We start from the raw sequence: 17,233 nt of genomic DNA on the forward strand, positions 1-17,233 counted from the left end.
ATGGGATTGAACATGAGAATATGGACCCGCCATCCTTCTTCTTCATTTGTCTGCCCAACTGACAAATATGCAAACACAACCACAATAACTTCCATGTGTATTTCTTCCCCCCCCCCACTACCGTAAGGCCCACTCTCATTTCCCTTTTTTACCCCTACCCCTCGTTTTGGAGTGCCACTCGCTTTTCGGTTTGTCCCTCAGAACAGAGTTACAAGGGGTAGTGGTTGAAGTCTTCAGACCCTGATACGTCATCAGTAGTGTCATAGAAAAACATGGACACAAGCGATTCATTCACAACTTAAGTTGCACGCTGTCAATCCAACAAACAAGCCATCAAATAAAAAAGAACAATGCTTCATTACCAGGCCAGGTTCATGACAGAATAGCAGTGATCTGTAGGCTAGCAACCTGTGCTCATACCCTGCCAGTCTGCACTGATGATAGAGGAACGGTAACAAGTGCAACAACTTCGCGGTTGGACTTTAGTTACATTTCAGGCATCATATGCCATCAAAGGAAATGCGACATGGAAATATGTCAAAATGCGGGACTGTCATGCACAAATCAGCCATAAAACATTGGTGCAACGTTAGATAGCAGCTAGACACATCGGCATAATAGCGACTTTTTTGTTATGCTTGTTTTAAAGAAAAGGTCTATAATACATTAAAATGACATTAAACTAAGATAATACGAGGGTTATCATACTTTTTCAATTTGTTATTAATGAAGAAAATATTTACATTTGTGGCTTCTTTTTTGTTGCTAGTGCGATCTCCAGTATCTTGCCGGTGATTTGCAAGGCATTCTGGGATTTCGCATAACACTTGGTTGTAACTCCGTTTGGAGTGTGCATCTGGAAAAACTCAGTTTGGAGGCCTATGTAGCTCTACCACTTGGCCCTACCCCTACATGCAAACAAGAATTGGGACACCACTACCCTACACGTGGACTTGCAAAACGGAGGGGTAGGGCTAAAATGGAGTGCCCAAGTGTAGAATTGTCAGTGTCAGAGTTGATTGAAGCTCAACATAGTGTGAAGACGGTATTCCTTCTGGGTCCAAGTTAACAGGCCTCTATCAGTTTCATTCTGGCCTCTTAAACCATTAGTCTACAGGGCTTGACATTAAGCTTTTTCAGGTACTTGTCCTTCGGACAAGTGAACTTATCTTTTACTTGTCCTAGAGCTCAAGTTACTTGTCCAAATCCAAAGATTTTGAAAAAGCAATAATATGAATAATAATATATTATACTCTCACCGGCCACTTCATTAGGTACACCTTTTCAACTGCTTGTTAACGCAAATACCTAATCAGCCAATCATGTGGCAGCAACTCAATGCATTTAGGCATGTAGACATGGTCAAGACGATCTGCTGAAGTTCAAACCAGCATCAGAATGGGAAATAAAGGTGATTTAAGTGACTTTGAACCTGGCATGGTTGTTGGTGCCAGACGGGCTGTTGCGTGATATTATAGTGTCAATATGGACCAAAATCTCTGAGGAATGTTTCCAGCACCTTGTTGAATCTATGCCATGAAGAATTAAGGCAGTTCTGAAGGCAAAAGAGGGGGTCCAACCCCAAGGTGTGCCTAATGAAGTGGCCAGTGAGTGTATGTGTATGCAAATAACACATTTGACTACTATTGATTTGATAATGATGTATCCTTAATTTTCAAATGTATTCATTAAACAATATTTTTTAATTATTTAAAAACGTAGGGGTAATCAGTGCATCATATCTAACCCTTTTAGATTAAGATTGGCCACAAAAGGGATGAATATCTAGGAATATTTACAAAAAATGTTTGTAACTACAGTCCCTCCCCAATGGAAGCAATCTTATTTGCTAGCCTTTGGATAGTAGCCTATATTCAAATTGAGAAATCTATCATTAGTGTCATTCTGAAGTTCGTATTGCGATGTGCTGGTCTTAAAACTTCAAACCTAAAATATACGATCGCATCGAACTACATGAAAATAAGACATAGGCATTGAGAAGAAGCGAATATGCGCACGTTCACGTGAATGGCACTAGTGACAGGAGACCCACAACACTATGGCTGCGTTCGTAAACTCGCTCTGGAATCTGATCAGCACTCATGGAATGCCTTTTGTCCAATCAAATTACTTGGTCTCTTTATGACGTTGAACGCAGTGTGCGCTCTGGCGCTCTGAGCGAATTTACGAACTATGACGATAACGAACTACGAGAGACTGAAATAGCCAGAATGAGGCGCGGCATCGCTTTGCTTGCTATTTTTTTTTTACTATTCAGATCGGAAGGAGGAATTAATGTTTGCAGATATTAATACATATTGATTTGTTTTTTTGTTTTGACTTGTCCATCGGACAACTGCAGGAGGAAGTCCACTTGTCCAAACATAAAATGTACTTGTCCCGGACAAGCGGACAAGCCTTAATGTGGAGCCCTGGTCTAGTCTGGGCCTGGACATGGTGTTGTTCTTCTGTGCTCTCCACAGTTCGGACACGGCATACCTCAGAGTGTCCTGATACCAGTTTCATGTCTTGCGTTGTCCCTGTTCCGCCTGACTGGTTTATGTTCAGCAGTGACGTGTGGAGCCAGATGCCAACCACAACCCCCTTCACCCCCCCAACCGTCTAAAACATCTCCCCTGCTCCTTCGGAATACACATCACTTAAAAAGCCACCAGTAGCCTGTACCTGACCCTCAAACTGTCTGGGTGTCTGAAGTTTTTAGTTTTCATCCCCCACCCCCCCTCCACTTCCTCCATCCATCCATCCATCCACCCCTCTGTCTGCTGCAGTGCCTTTCCACATTGATCTCCTCTGACTAAAAGTTCCCTTTCCAGGTGTCTGGGGTTGAACCCCTGATTGATAGTGATGCGTTTGAAAGGCATTATATTTTTATTGATTCTTAATGTTGTAAATTAATGAATTTATTTGGCAGCTAACAGAAGGCACCTGCAATGTTGTTGGCGTTTATTCTCCTGATGGTGCTGCGATCTGCTTTAATTGCGTTGCCACGGCACTCACTTATATTAAAAGGCCTGGGCCATAATTAATCCTTTTTAGCCCCAGTCATTTTGGCACAATTTCTGGCAATAAACACTCATAAATAAAGGGGCCATTGAAAAATATGCTACAGGTTTTTTCCATATACTTATTGCTACCTCTTCCCGACACTGGTGTTATTGATAGGTTTCAAGGGGGCAAGGCGGCCCATATGGTCTGGTTGAAGACCGGCATGACAAATGCTAAGTGGATTATTTTGCATAAAAAATAGACTGTGTTTGAAGTTGCGCAATTAACCTGTGTTTAGAAAATAGCTGTGATTTATGCCTGTGTGTGTGTTTAAGATGCATACATTATGGAAATTCCCTAGATTTATAATCCATTTAGCTGATGTGGTCAGGGTTTTTAGTGCAATCATTTATAAAGACCTGTATATTTTAATGCCTTCAACGGTCTCTTTTTAGGACTATTCTAGTACATTAGCTTTAGGCTTTATGACTCACCTGCCTGCCCATGGTTCTTAATGGCATTTAAGGTCAAGGTCAGAATTGTCATTTATAAAGTTTGAGGCAGGTGAATTTGAGGCCTGTGTGTTTTAGATAGATTGGCCCTTGTGTTCTGTGTTGTGCTCTTGGGCTGATGTGAACAGATTTAGGGGGTGTTCTCACTAGAACATTTGCTTCACTTGAAACAGAGTTTAGGATAATGTTCGCTTTGCTCTGCGCCGGTTGGAGCTGTGAGAACGCGCATTCGAAGTAACTCCCGGAGCAAATAGCCGTCGGATGCTCCGCTTGAAAAGGGTGGTTTCGCTTCGGTTACAAACGACGCATCCATCACTTTGTTTCGCTTCGCTTTTGGTGAGAACCCTGCTCGAGGCAGTCCATAGGAAAACAACAGACCTGGATAAGAGCGGGGCAACGGGCAGTGAGAACGCAAATCAGAGAAATAATTTATGCAACAATGTTGCGAACTCATCCACTTGCTACGGGTCTTCGATTCGGACTTTCATGTGAGAACATGACCTAAGTGTCTTATGCTTTGCTACCGGGCCTGCTGGGCACCAGTCAGGGTTTTAATCTTAGGTAATGTGTTGCACAAAGACTTTGAATTGAAACTTTGTTACTTCCATATCGGCACTTCTATTGAAAAGATAGCTCCGCAAATATACTTACCGGTAATTGTTATTTGATTTTCGATGTCACAATTTGGCTTATTATTATTATTATTATTATTATATTGACATCATTCTATTTCACAAAACAGTATGGCAACCCGAGCAATAAACAGATGACAAGCGTATTTATTTTTTATGCCAAATGCCATATAATGCCATATTCTTCATACCATATTTTGTTTATTTTTGTTTATTTATTGGAAGGATCCCCATTAGCTATACCCATAGGCATGAGCTACTTTTAGTGGGGTCCACATTTAAAACATACATTACAAATAACATTTAACGTGTAAAACATACTTAAATTACAAATATCAAACAGTAAAATATATCATACATCATACAATTTTACATTTGGCATATTATAAAACACTTATATATCTAATTGGAGTCCACATTTAAAACATACATTACAAGTAACATTTAACATATAAAACATACTTTAAATTACAAATATCAAACATTAAAATATATCATACATTATACAATTTTACATTTGGCATAGCCTAATATAAAACACTTAAATCTCTAGTTACATAAAAATAGAACAAATTACAACCATGTTAGAGAGGACTACACATTTCCATCTACGGTGCGTCACCATCTAGTGTCACAAGTTTGCTGTACCCAGGTGTTTCCTTATCTGCTATTTGAACATACGTTTACTTGTCAGGTTTATAATTTCTGTTTTTAGTTAATCATGCCTGTACTGTATGCTCTCTGTTGATACATAGTCTGACCACCACTAAATGGATGGGGCAGATAAAGACAGGGATTGAATGACTAAAGTAGGAGGAGATATATTTTGTCCCCCCCTTTCTGTGCTGCTGTACTTGGACGTTTGTCACAGAGTATCTCTGCTTTCTGTGCTGCTGTACTTGGACGTTTGTCACAGAGTATCTCTGCTTTTGTCTGGTTTTCCAGGTAGACACACATACAGGGTTCCCACGGGTCCTTAAAATCCTTGAAAGTTTGTGAATTTGAGGAAAAAAATTCACGGTCTTAAAAGTTTTGAAAATAGACATGGGTCATTGAAAGTGCTTGAATTCCCCTCTCTCTCTCAAAAAATAAATATATATATATACCGTATTTTGTCATGAAGAGGAAAAAAACATATATAAGTCGCACTTGGACTATAAGTAGTATTTAGAAATGTATTTCACAAAATCCACGACCAAGAACAGACATTTAATCTGGAAAGGCAAGTTATTCAGCTACACAATAGCACACACAACAACAGGCTGAATAGGTGTCCGGTATGTTAACATAACACATTAACAGTTATTCAGCTACACAATAGCATAAAGAACATACCTGGGAGGCTGAATAGGCTAAATTAACATAACAAGCCAGCGAGTCCAACAAGCAAGTTACCGGTAAGCAAGTTCACCAAGCTAATAATGTTTCAGATAATTTCTTCAGTGATACAGGAGCAGCATATAGTTGTCACAAGCCCAGAGCGCCCTCTGGCGGCTGTAGACGGTAATGTTTACTCCTTGGTTCATGTCAGTCAGTATGAAATTATATATATTTATATATAAGTCGCACCTGACTACAAGTCGCAGGACCAGCCAAACTATTTTAAAAAGTGCGACTTATAGTCCGGAAAATACGGTATATATAAAAAAATGTTTTACTTAGCCCGTCAACTAGTAAATAAGTCTCTGTATTGCTTAACTTTACACATATTTCACAATATATTGTTTTGCTGTGCTGTGGTAGACAAGGCAAGAGACCATCTAGTGTTCACACATTCAAGCCTATCTTTTTAATTGTTGTCTGTGAGCGGATAGTATAAATTCTCATCTAGATCTGTCTCAAACTGCCGTGTTGGGTCCTTGAATTTGAGGGAATTGAGTCTTTAAAGTCCTTGAAAGGTGCTTGAATGTGATGTTTCAGAAGGTGTGGGACCCCTGCACATATGAGTTGTAATGTGATTGGGGTTATTTCTCCCTAGGCCCTCTATGAGAACATGCTGGTGGAGCTGCCCTTTGCCAGTTTCTTTCTCTCCAAGCTGCTGGGCACCAGTGCAGACGTGGACATCCATCACCTGGCCTCCCTGGACCCGGAGATGTACCGCAACCTGCTCTTCCTCAAGAGCTACGAGGACGACGTGGAGGACCTGGGACTCAACTTTACTGTGGTCAACAACGACCTGGGAGAGGCACAGGTGTGTTTGTGTGTGTGTGTGTGTGCGTGGTGTGTGTGCGTGGTGTGCGTGTGTGTGTGTGTGTGTTGGGGGGAGTGGGATGATTGAGATTACTCACCACCTGGATATGAACTCTCTATGCTGCTCCTCACTACACCACTGGTCTCTGTCAACCTCTTCCTCTTACCGTCATATCACTCAGTGAGTCATTCAGTCTGGCCCTCTCTCTCTCTCTCTCTCTCTCTCTCTCTCTCTTTTCTTTCCATTTTCTCTGTATTGCTGTTCTCCCTCCATCTCTATGGTGTGTCTGTGAGGCGTTAATGATTCCTTTCCCTGGTGTGTCTGTGTTGAGGTGAGAGAGATAAAGCACGTCGCTGCTCTGGCCCTGAGTGCTGCGCTGCTGCAGGGAGCAGAACACCTCTGTTGACCGTTCAACCACCGGGCCTCGCCAATCACCTCAGAACACGCCTGACGGGCGCCACTTTCTGCTCTTCGGCACGTCCGCCAGTAGGCCAAGGCCGCGTTGACGAGAGAAAGAGCCTATTGACTGTGGCCAGTGGCCTGTCCCCCTGCAGACTCACCCTCCACCCGGAGACCCTGTTTGTTCAGGGCCTAGCTAACTCTTATTAGCTCCTCTTTAAACAGGCTTCAACGGTGGCCTTACAATGAGACCCATGGTCGCAAATAGGCCACCGCAAATACGATAGGGAAAACAATTTTGGAAAGATTAGGCACACACACACACAGGAGCAGTCTGCCCCACATATGCCCTCGGGAGATAGCCAAAGTAAACAAGATAACGACAATAATTCTCTGACATTAGCCCATAATCAGAGTAGAAAAACCCCCCACACAAAATGACTTGTCAGAAGTGGACCACCATGCATCAGGGAATCATAAGGAGTTGTATAAATAGTTGTTTGTTAAAATTAAGATTTGATTAAATCAAATCAGTCAAGTGAATCAAGTGATTTGTATTGAGATTTGACCAAGTGAACAGATAAGAAGATTCTCTAGAAATACATAAACCCTTGCTTGTCAATATAAAAAAATATATTTTAGTCACAAAACCTCATCGATGATTTAAATGTTCTGGATTATTTCACCATGATTGGAATGTGCCATAACTCCTCCTAGACCATTCAATTAACACACACATCCCCCTGGATGGATATAGATGAGGTTTGATGCACATTTGACCCAATGCTAAAGACTCTAAAGCTAATGAAACAAGCTGGTTGGATAACTCTGCCAAATGTTAATGGACCAGCTGTTCATGGGGCCTGCCCAAACCAGGAACACCGAACTGTTCCTTACCTCGCACCCACACCCTCTTGGTGCCCAGCCATGCCACACTAGGGTCCCAGACCCAGGGTAGAGAGTTCTCCCCTAGCCTCACTCCTACCCTCGTCCCTCACACACACTCCCCCCTGTGTCTTCACACTTCAGAGAGCTTGTCCGTGTAGCGCTGTTCTGAGATACGGTTGTCGTGACAGAGATTACACGATCTACTTAACGTTGAACGAGTAAAACTCCTCTTGTCACTTGACTCCACTACGCTGGAAGGTTGAGAAAGTAATACACTAAGTAAGGAGTGACTTCAGGGTGACATATGCCTGCTTTCTTGCCTGACTGAGCTCTGCGTAGAGTGGAAGCTAAATGCTTGTCTGTGCCTTTCTTCCAGGTGGTTGAGCTGAAGCCGGGGGGGAAGGACATCCCAGTGTCCACGGCCAACAGAATAGCATACATCCATTTAGTGGCCGATTACCGCCTGAACAAACAGATCAGGCCCCACTGCCTGGCCTTCAGACAGGGCCTGGCCAACGTGGTCAACCTGGAGTGGCTGCGGATGTTTGACCAGCAGGAGATCCAGGTAACAGAAACACATTCAACACCATGCAGAGGTGCAGACTTGTCTTCCTGCTAAATTAGACGTTTTTTTTTTACCTCAAACTAGGTCATCCATGTGAATCGTGTGGATCAGATCTTTTTCGGGGGGGGGGTGGGGTGGGGGTGTCAAAGTCGCATCAAAGTCACATGATGCGCAAGCTAATTTATGTCTGTCTGCTAAACTCCGCTGCTGTTGAAATAACGTTTAGCTTAGTGCTAGCGATATCCATTTGCCACCATTAGTGCTAGCGCTATTCCCCCCCCCCCCCCCTTCAAAAATGTTCTCCTCTAAGGTTAGCCGCACATTGCTAATTTTCTTTGTTTTCAGGCAAAAAAAAGTCTCACCTTTTTGGCCCATCACCAGTTTGCCCCCCTGGAGATGGATGGATGGATTAATGTCTACACAGCAGAAGCATTTACATTTCTAATCTTAATTCACCAAAACTAATACTACTTTTTTCCCCCCCCAGGTGCTGATATCTGGAGCTCATGTGCCCATTTGCCTTGACGACCTGAAGAAGTTTACTAACTATTCAGGTATGAGTCAGAACAACCTGCCTTAGGCTGCCATTGATGAACATTGTATCAAAGTGAAAGCTCAGTTATTTGCATATCATAAATTAGGGATGCACCGAAGGTTCGCCCACCGAATATATTCGACCGAATAATAGCAAAAAAAGCACATTCGGTATTCGGCCGAATGTGTGAAAAGACCGAATGTTTCATGCTGAGTAGTAGCAGGGTTTTTCCTGCATAGAGAATTATGAGGTGGCCTTCTCAGTCATATTTCTTGCCGCCTCCAACCCTCGACAAAACTCGTCGTATCGACCCCCTGAGACTGATGTGGAGGGGGAGGGGGGGGGGGGGGGCAGGCTGGATGGGGGGGGGCTGGGGGTAAGGGGGGGGGCAAGGGCAAGAGCATAGTTTTTATTATTTGGGTTTTTAATGTAATGTTGTAACGACGGTGGTATTTTCTACAAGCGTTGCACTGGGTGGATTTCTGTCATTTCGAACTGCAATTGTGGCGATGTGGTGGCAGGGGCACTATTTAGCACTCTTTAGCTCTATTAGCACTCTGAGATTCTTTTGAATTAAAAGTGCAATACAAATAAAATGCATTATTATTTATTATTATTATTTAACCCTAACCCTGGTGGCGCTGTACTGCAAATAATTTAGCTTTTGTGTTTGCTAGCGAAATAGCTTGCTAGCTATCATGGTGAGTGTGCACGTAAAGACAAAACAGGGAACCAGCCGACCAGCCAGCAACATGTTGCGCCCTGGCCTTGCACACTCGTAGCTTTGTCAACTGTCAGTTGTCTTTTAGGTCTAATCGTCATTTCATATAAAAAATCATGGAAGTCACACTAACGTTAGTCAGTGCTACTTTTAAACCATAAATTGATGCAGAAAAGGCACAAATTGGTGCATACAAATTCACCAGAATGCAAGAAATTAAGTATTTGATGCTCGTTTAAGGACCCCCAGACAGCCCCGCTTCATGGGTCCCCCGATGTCAAACACCACTGGTACCACCTCCACCTCATTTTGAGCCAGGAAAAATCCTGAGTAGATGTTTTTTGATGACGCGATCAAACAGTGCAAGCAACCCATGCTGTTCTGTTAATGCTGTTCTTATTTATATATTTATTTTCAGTTATTGTGCTTTGTTGGTATAGCCTAATGTCTGCTGGAATGTTCAATAAAAGGGATCAATAAATGTAAACATTTTTCTTTAAAAAGCATGAATAAAAAGCCACATTTATTTAATAAATGCAATGGTACAAAAATGAATGAAAAACTGCCAGTACGTATTCGGTATACAGCCAAATGTTTCCTTAAATTCGGCTTCGGCCAAGGATTTTCATTTCGGTGCATCACTATGGTAAATCAGGAGTAGTCTAAACCTAGTCTAAACCTAGTGCACAGTCAACCGTCAAGCTGAACATCTGTGGAAGTGAACTCTCCTGCCCAGCCGCAGGTCCTACTTATGGAAGAGCTCTGGAGTGAAAGAAGAAGCAGGTGGTTTAAATGGTTTCCCTCTTAGACGGCATGATCAGTGGGTATTGAGTGTAAGCTTAGAACGCTGTGATGTGCTGCTGTGTTGTGATGTTGGTCTCTCCTCTCCTCCAGGTGGTTACACCGCCACTCACCCCGTCATCACCATCTTCTCTGTTTCTCTCTGTCTCTCTCTGTCTCTCTCTCTGTCTCTCTATCTGCTGCTGTGTTGTGATGTTGGTCTCTCCTCTCCTCCAGGTGGTTACACCGCCACTCACCCCGTCATCACCATCTTCTCTGTTTCTCTCTGTCTCTCTCTGTCTCTCTCTCTGTCTCTCTATCTTCTGCTGTGTTGTGATGTTGGTCTCTCCTCTCCTCCAGGTGGTTACACCGCCACTCACCCCGTCATCACCATCTTCTGGGAGGTGGTGGAGAGCTTCACAGACGAGGAGAAGCGCCAGCTTCTCAAGTTTGTCACCAGTTGTTCTCGGCCTCCACTCCTGGGCTTCAAGGTGAGGGTTGACCAAAAGTTCAACCTGCCTGTTTTTTGTGTGTTTTTCTTTCTTCTTTTCTTGTTCTTTCTGCTCTGGTAGAGACTGTATTGGTTGTAGCTGCACTATCAGGAGGGTTAACCTAACAACCACACAAAGCTGAGCAGAAGGGAGTGTTCATTGTTAATCGGCATGTAATGAAAATACCTGGGCCCGATAATGTCCTCCAATGATCATTTTCAAATTATGAGGTGATAATACCTAGTCTGGCCTGGGCTTATCTCCTCCTACAGTACACGCTTTATAGTTCACAACCTCCTTCTGTGTCAGAACTCCATTGGAGGCCGTTGCCCAGTCCCTTTGGGCGTGGGCTCAGTCCATCACGTGTTAGATAAATATTGCAGTTTCGGAGCCAGTGGCACGGTGAACTTTTGCACTGTTGCCTCCTTTTTGACTTCAGTGAGTGTAAATGTTTAGTTACACTCTGACGTTGTCAGACCACATAGTGTAGTACAACCCCAAAAGATATCTGGAAGAAATACTGGATGGCAGTAGCAGTACCAAAAACCCCGAAAACATGACGTTACATTATGACTAACTTCCGGCAAGATTTAGAACTTGTGAAAATGGTGGGATTGCATTTATCCTTGCACCATTACTGTATCATCAGCTGACCATTTCCCCAATAGAGAGCCACTTCACTTTTCCTAATTGCGTGATTTAGAGGGACACTAAAACGGTTTAAAATAGAAAAAAGAAAAGTGCTGCGGAAATCCATTAGGAATTTTATATGCCTTACTTAGTATAACCAGAGGCCATAATTGTCATATGATTGGTTTTACTACTGTTTATTACCCTCGTTAGTTAAGAATACTTAAGTGCTCTTTTTCAGCAGGGATAGAGAGGATCCAGAACTAAACCTAAAATCTCCCTAGGTGGCTCAGACATAGGCCTAAGAGTTACCCTCATTTAATGAATTTGACTTTGGGGTGTGTATGAATGTGCTGCCCCTCCCTCCCTCCTCTGGAGAGGGCAGTAATGTGTGGGGGAGTGACCGCTGACCCGGCCCGCGCCTCGCGCCAGCTCAGCCTTAATTAGCTGCCGTTAAACGGCCCGGGATTCATTAGAGGAGAAATAGCTCTGTCAGGATGACCATTTAAAAAAGATGATGGAAACCCCTTTTTTTTCTAAATGATGTCTCCTGTAATGACACTTTCTCAATAAGCAATGATAGTTTAATACGGTAATTGTCAGAAAAATTGGATCATTACGGCGAAGCCCTCCAAAACCATTTAACCAGGCTAGTACAAGCGCTGAACCCCACACACACTTACACACATGCGCACAAACCCATACACACACCCCGCCACCCACCCACCCCCATCTTAGGTAGCAGGGTGAATAGACGACAGCGCGGCTGCAGTGGAGCTATGGAACAGTTTCTCCAGGATTGTGATGGGAGTGGTCAGTGTCGTAGCCTGGTGATGGCTGTGGTGATGAGGTGGCGGCCTCATCTCTTCAAAGTTCCATTTGAAAAGTGCCAGATAGACAACATGAAATTATCATTCCCTCAGTAGCTCATCCTACGGGTCACATAGTGGGGAAATGTCACACTCACTATTGCTCAAGCTTTGTGCTTTATTTATACCCTTGTATCGGCTTAACGTTAAATGTCAGTCTTTTCACATTTATTCCCTAATGTAGCTTGACATTTATTGCTAGATTACAATTGCCAGGGATATGATGATGCATGTCTCTCTCTGTCCGTCCTTCTGTGATTGTACCTCTGTAACTGTGGGTGTGTCTGAGTGTACTGTCTGTCTGCGTCACTGTGCTGATCTCTGTTTAACATGCCTCTGCCCATCTCTGTCCCTGTGTGTAGGAGCTGTACCCAGCCTTCTGTTTAACATGGCTCTGCCCATCTCTGTCCCTGTGTGTAGGAGCTGTACCCAGCCTTCTGCATCCACAACGGGGGGAGTGACCTGGAGCGGCTGCCCACCGCCAGCACCTGCATGAACCTGCTGAAGCTGCCAGAGTTCCTTGACGAGCACCTGATGAGGAACAAGCTGCTGTATGCCATTGAGTCCTCTGCCGGGTTCGAGCTGAGCTGAGGGGGGCGTCTTGTCCCTGCATCCACGGACTCAAGGGCCAGGGAGGGTCAGTCAGAGAGAGACTGTCTGCTGAGAGAGAGAGAGACGGGAGACAGAGGAACACAATGCATTGACATGCCTCACTTATTGTGTGTGTGGAACAGAGAGAAACTGGGTGAAGGGATTGTTGCCCCCTGAGACTGATGTGGAGGGGGGGGGGGGGGGGGGGGGGGGGGGGCAGGCTGGATGGGGGGGGCTGGGGGGAGGGGGGCAAGGGGAAAAGAGCATAGTTTTTATTATTTTGGTTTTAAATGACTTAATGTGTATACAAAATCAAAGATACAAAAATAAAAAATCAATATACAGATAAGAACAGTGACAGTAGGATCTCATGGCTGTTTTTAAGACTTGTATTTCATTTGCGAAAAAAATAACATGCTCCATGAGTGTCCATGCAACGCAGTTTACCCTCCAACAGAGCATATAGTGAAATAAAAATAACATGGCAACAACAGAGTATTTTCACCAAAGATAGTCAGATGCAGTCAGTGTGTTTTAGGATGAGAGGAAAAGGCAATATATGGTGAGGGACGACGTCAAGACTGCAGCACTCTAGACGTCAAGACTGCAGCACTCTAGCACCTCTACATCTCCACAGCTGGGGGAGCCAGGGTGTCAAATAGAACAATGCATTTTCATGCAGAAGTCATCAAACTCATATTTGTTTTATGATTTCTGTGATTATTATTATTATTGATAGTAATAATAATGATTATCTGATTTCCATACGATAAACATGCAAATGGTTTTGGCTAGCTACTGTGTGGATTTTTCAAGGTGAAGGCAAAAGTACGGAATGGGATTATACTATTGATTATATATGATGATTATGGATTTGTGAATATGTATATGTTTACACACCCACTCTTGTATTCAGTATTTGTACAGGTTGCTTTTCTCTTTTCTTCTCTCCTGTGTTTCGAATGAAGTCTTGTGTTCTCACACTCACTAAAGTGAACAATCTACAGTATGTGCCCTGCAGTGTGCACCTATGGAGCAACAACTGTGTCAAGTTGATAAGGCTGGTGATACCTTATATCCATGTACCAACAGTGGAAAAAAAGAGTGTCTGAAGATGATTAAATACCTTTTTTTGCATTGAAGTTCTGTGAGTCTATGTTTTGTGGCCTGTGATTTACAGTAAGGACCTGGACATAAAACATGGTGCTTTGTGGGAAATCTCCTTCTGAGTTTTATGGCCTCTGACATATAATTAAAAAAACATCCAGTTAAGAAACACCGAGCAGAAGTATTCTGGCATGAGATGCATTATCCGGCTAGGCAAAAATTAAGATTGTGTGCGCTCGTCATAAATCTACCAACACCCTGATGCAGTTCAGCCGAGGAGATATTTTTTTTATCCCTCTTTGGACCGTTTCCCTAAATCCAGACCCTGTGGATCCTCTGTCAAGCCAGGAGGACTCAAAGTGGTAATTGGGTCTTAAAAACCTGACTTCTCTGGCTGAAATGAGGGATTCATCTCAATTACAGGGAGATTTATATAGGCCTATTTCCTTGTGATGGATTATAAGTTACAATGTATAACTGACAAACTTAATTCAGGTGGTTATAAATCATTACAGGTGCAAGATATAGGCTATTTAAGATTGTCCAAAGGCCATATAAAAGGGTTATTGACGTTTTTCATCTCTTATTTTATTTAAGAAGAAGACAAAATTAACATTCATTAGGGTTGTAATTCATCAGAAGGCCATAAACCAACATCCAGGCCAAACCAAAAGAAAGTATGTATCTGGTTCAATGCAGTTTGAATAATCTCTCTTTTTACGACGTTGATAGCTGATCTAAATGGATCTCTTTATGCTACTGCCATTGGGACACTATGGGTTTGTTGGTTTATGAAACATTCATGCCATCGTGTGGTTTATGAAACATTCATGCCATCGTGTGGTTTATTAAACATTCATGCCATCGTGTGGTCAACTGAGGTTCGGTCTACTTGCGGGGACGGATTGACAGGTTGATAACCGACCTCCAGCTACACTGCATATTGCGGGCGGTTTCCAGGACCCAGATTCGGCCTTCTTCTTCTGGGCTAAAACGCACCTTCAGTAGTTGAGGTTCTAATTGGGTTTTTGTTTATTTGTTTGCCTGAAACTTAAATCAATCAAACTTTATTTATATAGCACAAGTTGAATTGAATGCATTGAATGCAAGTCCAAATGCTGAACAATAGTAAATAAACCACAATACAATAAAACAAGAGGTAGCCTGTAGGAGATAAGAACAATAGACATAAGACCAGGAATAAAAACATTACAATAAATACGAGATAAGAAATAGGGGTAAAAGTGAAAGTTGACAAAGACACTACTAAAGGACAGACTAAAACGGTGTTTAAGTTGACTTTTAAACATATCCTCCAGTTCTGAGACTACTGTCCCCCAGCACTGCGTCCCCTGAAGACACCCTTTACTGTGTCCCCTAAAACGTCTACTGCCCCCCTTGTACTGTTTCTCTGTCTCTCTCCAGTGTCTATATAATTAAAATAAAATAAATAATAATAATTTAAAAAAAAGGTCTAGGTTTAGAAGGTGATAGAAGTAGATTTTTCCTTCTATCACAGAGACTGCCAAACCCCCCCGGGCCTGCTGCTACGACTGGTGGATTGATGATTCACTTGCTTAGTCAAATGTATTCATTGTAAGTCGCTTTGTAATAAGGCGTCTGCTAAATGCCAAAAATGTAAAATGTCAAGTCCTGGTTTATGTGTCCGGGCAAGTTAGGCCTATTTCGAAATGGTCACATGCGACATTTAAGCAAAGTAAATCAAATACCAGAGAAGGGCTACAATAGACGTCTCACATCCACGCATAGTACAAATAGCATATTGACATACAGTAGCTTATACACGTGTGTGTTTGGGACTGTTCATGCTCGTTAGGAGAGCGCCTCAGCATGTCCACACATGGAGAAGGAGTGGCTCGCATACAGCTGCTTTCCTCCATTAACCCTCTCAAGTGCCTAAGTCTTTTTTTATATATTGAATTGATCAGAAGGCCTAATCATGAATTAGTCTCTATGTCCTGATTCTCTTTTCTTTGTGCCATGACCGATGAGACTAATTCGATATTGACCGCCTCTAATAGACATCTATCATTTCCATTGAGACACTCAGGGTTACGCCGGGTGCACACAGGGCCATTGCGTTGCGTTGCGTTGCACCGGAAGTCATTCATCTCAATGGGGCCGTTGCGTTGCCGTTGCGTTGATCAGTTGCGTTGCTCTGCATTGCGTTTCTTGACCGCCAGGGTGCGGCAATCAGTCAAAAAATGTCAGCTTTTGCGTTGCGTTGGATCCGTCAAAACAACCGGAAGTAGTTTCTTGCACGGAGCTCTCGCCTCAGATTTTAAATCCTCAATTTTGGCCGCCATTGGCTAAAATCTGTAATTTGGCTCTACAAGTGTTACGCTCCGTGCACACCAGGGACCGTGACCCACCGTTCTGGCGCAACCTGGTGGGATGGGCTTGACGTACTTCAACGTGCGATGCAGATGCAAAGCTCTACTCGTGTTGCTAGCGAAGTTTCCCATAGAAGTGGGGAAAAAAACGTCAGATAAGATATATAAACGGGTTATTTTGATAAACTGGACACATTTTGTGAATATATATGGTTACTTTCTCGCCTGAAAACATATAAAAACTTCATAAAATGACATATTAACACTTGTAGAGCCAAATTACAGATTCTCGCCAATGGCGGCCAAAATTGAGGAATAAAATCTGAGGCGAGAGCTCTCGGCAAGAAACTACTTCCGGTTTACTTCCGGTTGTTTTAACGGATCCAATGCAACGCAAAAGCAGAATTTTTTTGACTGATTAGCGCACCCTGACGGTCAAGAAACGCAATGCAGAGCAAGGCAACTGATCAACGCAACTGCCCCATTGAGATGAATGACTTCCGGTGCAACGCAATGACCTGGTGTGCACGCAGCTTTAATATGTCATTTTATGAAGTTTTTATATGTTTTCAGGCGAGAAAGTAACCATATATATTCACAAAATGTGTCCAGTTTATCAAAATAACCCGTTTATATATCTGATCTGACGTTTTTTTCCCCAGTTCTGTGGGAAACTTCGCTAGCAACAAGAGTAGATGTAGCTTTCTGCATCGCACGTTGAAGTACGTCAAGTCCATCCCACCAGGTTGCGCCAGAACGACGCAACGCAACGCAACGGCCCTGTGTGCACCCGGCGTTAGGGTCCCGCAGACGGCCGGGAATGTCCTTGTCGCTAATCCTCTCGGCTATAGAGTAACAATGAAATACAAGCCTACACTCAGCTACCACAAGTTAGAGCACTTTTGAACCATTCCACCATTTAGGGGTATTCCTATCAACAAAAAAAAAGAAATACAAAATAC

The 17,233-nt window shown here is 43.0% G+C and overlaps 1 protein-coding gene across 1 annotated transcript in view; it reads left to right on the forward strand.

Annotated features, from left to right (window-relative positions):
• The window catches only part of ube3c (ubiquitin protein ligase E3C), a 37,638-nt gene extending 24,656 nt beyond the window's left edge, over positions 1-12,982 (forward strand). Inside the window, exons 20-24 of the mRNA XM_080549138.1 lie at positions 6,129-6,341; positions 8,005-8,193; positions 8,681-8,747; positions 10,590-10,720; positions 12,640-12,982. Coding sequence (XP_080405264.1) covers positions 6,129-6,341; positions 8,005-8,193; positions 8,681-8,747; positions 10,590-10,720; positions 12,640-12,810 — 771 coding nt within the window. The 3' untranslated portion in view covers positions 12,811-12,982. The remainder of the gene's footprint in view (positions 1-6,128; positions 6,342-8,004; positions 8,194-8,680; positions 8,748-10,589; positions 10,721-12,639) is intronic.
• The last annotated feature ends 4,251 nt before the right edge of the window (positions 12,983-17,233 follow it).

This window comes from Nansenia antarctica (genome assembly GCF_963989245.1).
Source record: "Nansenia antarctica genome assembly, chromosome: 19".
Taxonomy (NCBI): Eukaryota; Metazoa; Chordata; class Actinopteri; order Argentiniformes; family Microstomatidae; genus Nansenia; species Nansenia antarctica.